At 50.9% G+C, this 10,280-nt stretch overlaps 1 protein-coding gene across 1 annotated transcript; it reads right to left on the bottom strand.

The window, feature by feature from the left end:
• Positions 1-828: 828 nt before the first annotated feature.
• LOC136635074 (chorion class B protein L11-like) lies at positions 829-9,971 on the bottom strand. The gene is made up of 3 exons (XM_066610173.1): positions 9,673-9,971; positions 6,914-7,034; positions 829-987 (listed from the first exon to the last, which is right to left on the bottom strand). The coding sequence occupies exons 1-3, from the start codon at positions 9,969-9,971 to the stop codon at positions 829-831; spliced, it is 579 nt and encodes a 192-aa protein (XP_066466270.1).
• Positions 9,972-10,280: the final 309 nt, after the last annotated feature.

Raw genomic sequence — 10,280 nt, 5'->3', positions numbered from 1 at the left:
TTTCTGCCTTTGCTCTGGCAAAGGCTCTATGAACTTTTCACATGCATTTGCGGGATAGAAAAACCCTTCCTACTAATAAGAATAATGGACCAGACACAGGATTCAATGCATGCGAAGCTTTAATGGTAAGGAAGGGGGCAGGTGACTGGACCAGAAGCCCAGAAAGACAAAGCCAGGCAAGAGAGTGCAAAGCAGTGCTGATGCTGGGGGGGTACGGGGATAGGGGCCCCACTGGGTGACATGCACAGGGGGGAGGGTGACACCACTGGCCAAAAATATTTGATCTCTTTTAAAATAATAACATCAGATTATATATAATTTGATGTGGATTGTGCATTTTTGTTCCTGTTCATTTTTACAGGAATAAATACACTTAAGCTGTGTGTGTGATATTATAATTTAAAGATACAATTTTAATGATGTGGGGCATGGGATGATGACGCATCATGATCACCACAGCAGAGGATGGAGTGGTTGCAATTTCTCAAAGTGGGGGGGCTGCAAGAAGCACAAAGTTTTCTTTGCCTGGACCCCCCCCCCCTAGTTATAGCACAAGCCCAAGGTATAAAGACAGAGGTTGGGATTGGTATTTTTGCAGGAGGTTTCAACACAAGTGGGTCTGGATGCTCATCTGTGGGTCTTCGTTCTGGTTGTCGTTTCCTTGAAGCTTTTGATTCCATGCACCTCTTCAGAAACCACGCAAATTGAGCCTCATAGAGAAAGTGTTCACTATCGATGCTGGAATGAGCAATCCAGCACGAGGTGGCTGGATTACAATGTTGACTGCCATTGTTGGCTCTTGGCTCCCAGGGTCAGATGCAGCAAGGCCTACGCAGCTTCCACTTGCTCTTGCAGGGTCGCTCTTGCAGGGTCGCTGTTCCCACCACTGCTGGGAGGTGGCCCAAATCCAGCCGCTGGACCGGAGGCAGGAGATGGAATCCCAGAATCCGGAGCAGGGTGCGCCATTGCCTGGGTGTTGAGGTGAGTCTGAGAAGGAAGAGCAGAGGAGGACGGTCTGAACACGAAACATGACGGCCAGTGGGCAACGACCCTGCAGGTGGGCCACTTCAAGGAAGAGGAGGGGCTCTCAGACTCTGCAGCCTGACCCAGAGCAGGAGTGCTGACCCTTTTTTCCCTTGTTTGGACATGCAGCTGAATGGGGGGGACGTTTGGTGGTCTGTATCTGCTACAATTGCCCAGTTCATCAGACCAGACAGAGGTCAGCCATCTCAGTAGTACCCCCTTCCCAGGAAAACAGTCTGGTCCCAGGCAGGAGGTCTGGTCTAGAGGGTAGAGCCTCCGTCTGCCTGAAAATAACATCCACAAGGTCACCAGTTCGAGGCCACCAGCACCGTGCGACCTTGGAGCAGCTGACAAGCTGAAGCCGAGCAATTCCATCTGCTCTGAGCGTGGGAGGATAGAGGCCAGAATGTGAAGCCAGATCGGAATGAAACACCTGAATGTAGTGGTTCTTGAAAGAAAGAACCTTCTTTCAAATTGTAAAAATCCCTATTTAATAAGGGATTTAAATAAAGCCTGCCTATGTAAACCGCCTTGAATAAAGTCTTCAATAAAGACCAAGAAAGGCGGTATATAAATACCGGTTATTATTATTATTATTATTATTATTATTATTATTATTATTATTATAACAGTGACTCATAGTCGGGTCTCCACACGAAGTGTTCCCAGAGCTCTCTCTCTCTCTCACACACACACACACACACCCTGTGGGGCATCTTGCTAGTTTATGACAGGCAGGCAGGCAGACAGTATAAAATATCCCAAAATTGATCCACAAAGAACCACTGTCGGGTTTAAACCATTTCTGCCCAATGTTGTATATGCACAACAGGGATCAAATGTGGACACTGGTGGGCTGGGCAGAAATGGGTTAACGAGAGTGAGCGGGCAACAGACAGACAGACAGACAGACAGCATAAAACATCCCAATAGAGATCCAATATTTCTGCTGACCTGGAAAGGTCCAGCCAGGGGGCCTACGTGGGTCCCTCGGGAGCAGAAAATGCAAGGAGGCCATCAGTGACTTTGGGGTATCCTTGTGGAGGCTTTTATACCATGTTGGCTTCTTCTGCTTGCCCAGTGGCAGGCCAGGGATTTGTCTGAGGAATCAACACGTGCATGATTCTTGTTGGACTGCCCAAGTTGTTCACCGAATGTAGTCAGTTTTAAGCACCAAGTGATCGGGGGCACCCGGAACACGGCACCCCTTCTCCTCAGTCTGGGGGTCAGGACACTGGCACCAAGTGTGCCTTTGATCCTTCATCTCTCATGTCCCTCTGGCAGAACTCTGGCTGGCCCTCCTTCCTGATATTCATGCCCCACTTGAAAAATGACCTGTTTTCCCTCTTCCCACAAAGGCTGCAGCTCAGTTGGGGAACGGGTCAGCTTGAGGCAGTGCAGGATGAGCCCCAGTGGGGCAGGGACATGAGTGGGGTGTGCCTGGACACACTCCAAGGACACGCCACTGTTTGCCAAAAACAAAGTCAGCATTTCAGGGCAAGGGTGCCTGATGCTTCCAGGGTCCTCATGTTTATGGCTTAAACATCACAATGTGTGTGTAAGGGGGGGGTATGGGGCAGGAATTTGTGGGCCCTCCTGCCCACCCAAAGCTTCAAACAGCCTCAAATGTTGCCCCTGGTGCTGTGTTACACCCACGGCTGCATTGCAACGGTAAGGGGGGTGTCACCCGAGGCTTCTGGGGTCATGCAAGGTCATGGCACAAGGTCCCCCACCTGACCCTCCCAGCCAGCCCTCACCTAACAAGGAAACTTAACCCAGCTGCAGGTCACTCCCCCGAATCCCAAGGCTGGCACAAAGACTCACCAGAGATGCTTTGCTCTCAAGTATTTAGAGAGATCTGTTGACCCTAAAACACAAATCAACCCCTGGGATTTAAAAAAAAAATCTATACTTCATACGGAACCGAAAAAAAAAATCAGTTGATAATAAAAATAAAATTTAAGTAAAAATAAATAAATTTTAACGTTTAAAATTTAAATACAGGTATTAGAGATGGAACTTAAATGGATGAGTAAATGAATGAGTGGGCTCAAATTTCCAGGATTTCTCCAAGAACCAACGCACCACAGAAATAAAGCACACACTTAAATGGACCCCCCTTCGCCCACCCCACAAGCACAGCTCCGGTAGTGTTTGGTCAACTGTGCCAGAGGCTCTCAGGGGACCAGAGGCTGGCCATGGGCCGGATAGAGGCTGGCTGTGGGCCGCATCTGGCCCCTGGGCCAGGGTTTGGAGTTTGGCAGGGGTTTGGATATCATTCTAAGTGAAAGGATTGAGGATGTCTCTGCTTCTACAGCTCTTGTAATTAAGATGACCAGTAAATGAGCTAATTGCGCCTGTATCTTTATGACAATTTATGGTGGCTGCAGTATGACTATAATTTTAATTCAGGTAGTGTATGGATTGGAGCTTCCCCCTCCTATCCTGCCCCTCAGGGTGCATACCAAACCCCTACTCCTACTCCCTGGCCCAGAGCATACCTACCACATGCAAGCCCAGGGCTTTTTTTCTAATGGAACGCAGTGGGACGGAGTTCCGGCACCTTTTTGCAGGGGCCCCTCCCCTTTGGAGGCATCCCAGGGGGGGAGCAAAACAGAGACATTCGCTGGGTGGGTGCTGGGGGTGCAGGGTGGGCGGGCGCCTGGCCCCTGCCTGACCGCACAATGACCCCCCTCCTGCCCCCACAAGCTCTCGCCTGAGCCCAGCCCGCCTCCCCTCCCCCCCACGCTCTGCTTCCCAGCGCAGCTTCCAAGGGCTGGTGGAGGAGGGTGGAGGGTGTGGGGTACACGCGCTGATGCTGAGGAGGAGGACGGACAGCCAGCTAGCCAGGGAGACGGGCTGTGGCACCCACGGAACGCCCAGTTACTGGCTTGGCGGAGGAGGAGGGGAAGGAAGCTGATTGGTGCAGCCCCGTGCCAATCTGCTGCACAAGCCTAGGCATGTCTACTCAGAAGTATGTCTCATTGTGCTCAATGGGGATTGCTCCTGGGAAAGGGTGCATAGAGAGAGCCCAAGCCTATGCATGTCTACTCAGAAGTAAGTTCCATTGTGTTCAATGGGGCTTACTCCCGGGAAAGTGTCATAGCCTTGCAGCCTGAGTAGACAGGCAGAGGAGGGGCTCTGAGGCTGCAGTCCTCTCCTCACCTTCCTGGGAGTGAGCCCCACTTCCTCTACTGGGACTGACTTCTGAGGAGACAGGCACAGGATTGGGCCCTGAGGCCGCCATCCTATCCACAGTAAGCCCCATTCACTATAATGGAACTTACTTCTGAGTAGACAGGCACAGGATTGGACTCTAAGGCTGCCATCCTATCCACAGTAAGCCCCATTCACTAAAGTGGACTTCTGAGGAGACATGCATAGGATTGGGCTCTTAGGCTGCAATCCTAGGCACTTTCCTGGGAGTAAGCTCCATTGACTAGAAGGAGACTTACTTCGGAGTAGACATACCTAGGATTGGGCTCTTAATCCTGGCAGAGGTATATATTTGCACCCATTTTCACGTGCTAAGGGCAGGTGAAAAGGGATTCTCCGTGTGTACAACCTGCTGTCCAGCCTTGCCAGAGATCCTCCTCATCCTTCCCCCACATGCATGCCCTCCGCCAGCCAGCGCTTGCAGCTCCTCTCCTGCAATGCACAGCAGCTGCTCAGGGCAGCAGAGAACATACAATTGCATGCCAAGCACCTTCCCAAAGACCCAGAGTATTCTGATACCTGAATTAAACCATATTTAATGGCTTGTTTACAAAAGTAGCTGTTTCTATGTGCACCTAAGGACCCCTCTCGTGTAAGAATTCCTTTTTTGTTCTTACTCTCACAGTTGCTTAGATTAATTTTACTACATGGAACTCATGAAAGCCATTTTCCGGAATCCATTCACTGCTTTCTCTCCTCGTAGTAGTGCCACACTACATGCTACAAGTGCACCTGTACAGTATTTTTCCCAATGTGTAAAAAAAGTAGCTAGGGGGAAGGGGATGTGGAGATTGACAGCCCAATCCTATGCATGTCTACTCAGAAGTAAGTTCATCTTTAGGGGGGAAGCACATAAAAAATATTTTATTTCTCCAATAAAAAATGGGTCATAAATAAATAAATAAACAAACAAACAAAAACAAACAAATAAATAAAAGATTAACAAGTTGTGAGTTCCTGCACCTCTTATTTTACAAAAAAAGCACTGCCCCTACCTACGGGAAAACCAAAAGGTAGGTGCCTGTGGGAGGCAAAGCGACCATCAGTCAAGACCAAGCAGGTGGGCATCCAAAAATGCCTACCTGGCTCCCAATGGCAACCAGTTAACCACAGACTACACCCCCCCGGGAGGGTGGGTGTTGGCAAGGCCGAGGGGCACACTGAAAACAGGCACAAGAGAGAATCCGGTCCACCCACCCAAGTACCCCTCACTCCAAGCACCCAAGCAGGGTGAGATTGCCTTGTGTGTCGCCAGGAGGGGATGAAAATGGACGCCTCGCCAAGGAGCAGCCTCTGCCTGTTTAATTGCTCGGATGGGAAGCAGGAATGTGGGTGATGAGGAGGGAATATTGTCCTCATTAAAGAGTAATTTCCCGGCCCAAGGGAATCATTACCGGAGTCAGTCTGTGCTCGGTTCACCCTGTCCTCCGCTGGGCAATTTCAGGGTGCTTGGAGACCAATGGCAGGGCCGCCCCTTCCCCGCTCAGGGAGAGTCCTGCCCCTCCAGTCAATCCAGAACTCTGCCTCCAGCCCCACGTTTACATCTCCAGCGCCCCCTTCCTTTCTTGCTTCATCTGAAAGACGGGGGGAATCCAGCAGGATTGCTGAGCAGGCAATTCACCTGGCCTGTCAGTGTCCCTTTCTGTGTCCCCCACCCCATCTTGATTTCATACAATGTCATGTAGATTTGAAGCCTCAGAATGCTTTCCCAGTCTCCACGTGGCACGAGGCTCTGTGGGGCTGGCAAAGCAAATATTTCTTTACCCAGTGTGTAATTAGGCTGTGGAACTCCTTGCCACAGGAAGTAGCGATGGCATCTTGCCTGTACGCCTTCAAGAGGGGATTGGGCACATTTCTGGAGGAAAAGTTCATCATGGATTACACATCATTGTAGGTCCGTGCAAGGTAGAGGAGGGCTGCCTCCGATTGCCAGATGCAGGGGGGGGCACTGGTTGTGTCTGTTGTCTTGTGTGCTCCCTGGGGCATTTGGAGGGCCACTCTGAGATACAGGAAGCTGGACTAGCTGGGCCTTTGGCCTGATCCAGTGGGGCTCTTCCTATGTTCTTAGAGAGAGAGCAGCACAGACACACACAGGTTTTCATTGTCCAGGTTTGGTGCAGAAAAAACAACAACATTGTAGTCTAGTGGTTTGATGCACGTGAACCTTTAATGTAAAAGCAAAGGGAAAGCAGGACAAGAGACATGCGGAGGATGACAGAGCAATGTCCAAATGGTTCTTTCCATGTCGGTGTCTCCCTTCTCCCCGTCCCAAAAGATCCTGAGATCTCAGGACCTCCCCGGCCCTAAGATCACCCTTTTGTGTGTGCCTTAAGACACGGCGCTTCTCTCCTGAAAGTGCTTTATTATTTGTGTCCCATTTCAAAAGTCCTTCTGCTGTACTGACCTCAGCATTGAGAAGAAGCCCATGGAAGCAAGTGGGGGGGGGGAGAGGTAGAGTGTGGTAGAGTAAGAAAGACTAATTTGGGTCCCAGGATGAGGACTTATCTTGGGCCTGATTTTTCAGAGGGTGCTACATACGGCTAGTCCTATATGTTCACGTGTGCATCTTCATGGAGGTCATTTCTTGGTTGCTCTTCCTCCCCTGTGCCCGGCCAGACCAGCTTCAGAAGGGACACCCATAAATTCTACTTCCTGCCAGGAGAGAATGGCGTACCGGAAGACCGTATGGGCCCAGACCGTATTCCCCCAAACCGTATCTGCCCGGACCGTACCCGCCCAGACCGTAGCCGTAAGGAGCACATGGAGTGTAGCCTCCCACAGCAACCGGATCACAGCTAGCGGAGAGCATTGGTCCAGGGACGGTCACCACAATGGGGGATGGCTGGACGACGACTTCTGAGGGTAGGAGCTGACCCTTATTTTATTTACAATATTATCCAAGGCTCAAAGTATATATCTATACATATGTGCGTGTACATAAATATATATATTAGTCCCACCAAGTCCAGTCATTAGGTTTGCCCAGGAGCCTGACAGTGCCTTACCTTTAATCATCGTCATCATCACCACCACCACCAGTATTTATTGGTGTATATATACCAATTTGGAAGCAGTTCAGATGGCTTATGCAGCCAAAGGAATTTGGTAGGCGATGAGAGGTCAGAGGCGAGGAGGGAAGGCTCTGCAAGAGGGTTTTCTTGCTGGTTGAGTGGCTCTGTAATAACCCTCCCTAGTTTCTGGGCACTGCGATGCCTTCCAAGGTTGGCCCCCACCCCGTTGAGGGTGGCTCCAAACACTTTGCCCAGGTAGCATCTGAACAGACATCTCTCCATTGAGAGAAACGAAACGTGTGTCTGCACAGCGGCCTTTGAGCCTGGGCATGTTTCCAACTTCTCAGCAAAGCACTTGTTCCTGGGGGGTGAGTGTGTGTGTTTGCAGAGGCAGAACGAGAAGCCCCAGCACCCCGGGGGGGCAGTGACATCATGATGACGCATGACATTGTGATGTCACTTATGGATTGTAGCTGGCGGAGGAGGTGCTGATGGCTCCACGGCCCTTCCTTCTCTTGTGAGGGGTCCCCTTTGGGGAGGAAAAGGAATGGGGGGCACATGGACGGAATGGGGGGCACATGGACAGAATGGGGGCACAAGGACGGAATGAGGGCACATGGGGTTGTAGCATGAAACTTGGGTAGCATGCACATGTGCCCAGTTGAGCACTGGATGCCTTGGTCTCTACAGGCCATAGATTAGAGTAGCGCATGGACGTACAGCATTATAACGTGAAAATGCAAGCATGTGCACAGACACAGACAGACCAGGGTCCTGCTTCTCTCCCGCCCTGTCATGGCCTGTGCTGACTCTCCATGCGTGTCAATCATGCAGCTGTTCTATGAGGACCTCTGGGTTCACTGTGAGAGAAACCTTCTCCCAGAATTTTGGAGCTGAAAGGGGTCTGGGAGACCATCTAGCCCACCCCCTCCCAGCTCAGTGCAGGCAATTGGTGCAGCATCCCTGACGGGGGGGCTGTCCAACCAGATGCAGGGGAGCGGCAGCGAGATGCAAGTGTCTTGTGTGTGCATCCGGTGTGAGATACAGGAAGCTGGAAGCTGGGCCTGATCCAGCAGGACTCTTTTTATGTACCCTTTGCTGGAAAGTTGAGGGAGAAGCCACCATTGCGGGGGGGGGGGGGTGGCTGATTGTTTCAGTGCTGGACAGTATTTACACTTAGGAAATTTTTTTTCTCATGTCTACCCAGTAGTAAAAACCCATTGAATCTAGTCCTGCCCCAGGAAGCCCCAAAAATAAGCCCCCCCACCCTTCTTCTGCATGATGGCCCTTCGGATGCTTGTGGATGATTCTCCTTCCTCCTCTTACTCTTCCCTCCTTTAGGTTAAGTATCCCAAGTTCTTTTAACTGGTCTTCATGGTGTCCACACCCCTCGCTGAGTTGGCTGCCTTGCTCTGAACCTTCCCAACGTGCAGTGGGCAGGTTAGCCATCTTGGAAGTGGATGCGGGGGTGAACCCTTGCCCCGCCCACACATTTTTGGGCTATAAATTTCGATAGAGCAGAGGTCGTTCAACGTGGTTTGCTTCATTGCGTTCTCCGTGAAATTGCGCATCGTTTGATATATCACATGACGGCATTGTTAGAAAATATATAACGATTTTAAAAATGTTGGCGAGTGGTTGGGTCACCCCATACCCTTGTCGCAACACCCTGTGTGGCCTACACACACACACACACACACACACCCCGGATGCCATTGCCTAGCAAGGTCTCCATTGTCTATGTCTGGTGCATAAAAACACGGTGGACAAGTGATAGGATGCGCGAGTAGCTTTAATGAAAAGCAAAGAGAATACAACTGGACATTAACTGAGTCCCAGGAGTAGAATGCAAGAAAAGAGGCAGCAAAGGAGGACGGTTGATCCATACAGAAAACTTCCAGGGCAATGCCGAAAACAGCACTTTCCATGCAGGAGTCTCCCTCTCCCCTCCCTCCCACACACATACACATACCCACATCACCTCCACGCCAGAAATTTGGTCTCTTGTGAATTGGCCCTGAGATCACCCTTTTGTGTGTGCCTTAAGACACGGCGCTTCTCTCCTGAAAGTGCTTTATTATTTGTGTCCCATTTCAAAAGTCCTTCTGCTGTGCTGACCTCAGCATTGAGAAGAAGCCCATGGAAGCAAGTGGGGGGGGGGGACAGAGGTAGAGTGCGGTAGAGTAAGATAGACTAATTTGGGTCCCAGGGTAAGGACTTATCTTGGGCCTGATTTTTCAGAGGGTGCTACATACGGCTAGTCCTATATGTTCACATGTGCATCTTCATGGAGGTCATTTCTTGGTTGCTCTTCCTCCCCTGTGCCCAGCCAGACCAGCTTCAGAAGGGAGAGACTGGCGTACCGGGAAGACCGTATGGGCCCAGACCGTATTCCCCCAAACCGTATCTGCCCGGACCGTACCCGCCCAGACCGTAGCCGTAAGGAGCACATGGAGTGTAGCCTCCCACAGCAACCGGATCACAGCTAGCGGAGAGCATTGCTCCAGGGATGGTCACCACAAAGGGGGATAGCTGGACGACGACTTCTGAGGGTAGGAGCTGACCCACACAGGAGGGGATGACTCCAGAGAGGGTCCCGAGGCTTCCGGACGTTTGGGCACCACCGTAGCCACCACCACGTCCTCTTGAGCAGCCAAAGCCATAGCCTACGCCGCCAAAGCCACCGAGGCCAATTCTGCCACCGAAGCCGAAGAGTGCCATTCTCAACCTTGTTTTGCAATGGTCCCTTAGGAGGTCTTCTCAGGTGTCAGGACCCCCTCCTGTCAAACAAGGATACAGAATGAACAGCTAAGCATAGAATGAGTTCTTATTGACCACCAAGAAAGCCGGAACTCTCCAACTTCACTGGCCAACGTTTTAAAAAATTTCTGGTCCTGGAGCTTGGTGTTTGGTAAGTCACAATATCAGGCTCCAAATTAGACCACGGCAATGGCAATTCACACACACACACACACACACACACACACACACACACACACCAATCTTTTCCCTGATGCAACTGCTTCGGTC

This window comes from Tiliqua scincoides, chromosome 15 (assembly GCF_035046505.1).
Source record: "Tiliqua scincoides isolate rTilSci1 chromosome 15, rTilSci1.hap2, whole genome shotgun sequence".
Taxonomy (NCBI): domain Eukaryota; kingdom Metazoa; phylum Chordata; class Lepidosauria; order Squamata; family Scincidae; genus Tiliqua; species Tiliqua scincoides.
Note: the sequence above shows the minus strand (reverse complement) of the source record. Positions and strands in the feature narration are given on the sequence as shown.

What these genes read in the sequence shown, in the direction of transcription:
- LOC136635074 (XM_066610173.1), bottom strand. Translation starts at nt 9,971, where the DNA reads ATGGCACTCTTCGGCTTCGGTGGCAGAATTGGCCTCGGTGGCTTTGGC. An exon ending in TACGGCTACGGTCTGGGCGG is followed by an intron (nt 7,035 to 9,672) that starts GTACGGTCCGGG and finishes GCTCTCCGCTAG; the next exon opens with CTGTGATCCGGTTGCTGTGG. An exon ending in TGGGCCCATACGGTCTTCCG is followed by an intron (nt 988 to 6,913) that starts GTACGCCATTCT and finishes CTTCCTTCTCAG; the next exon opens with ACTCACCTCAACACCCAGGC.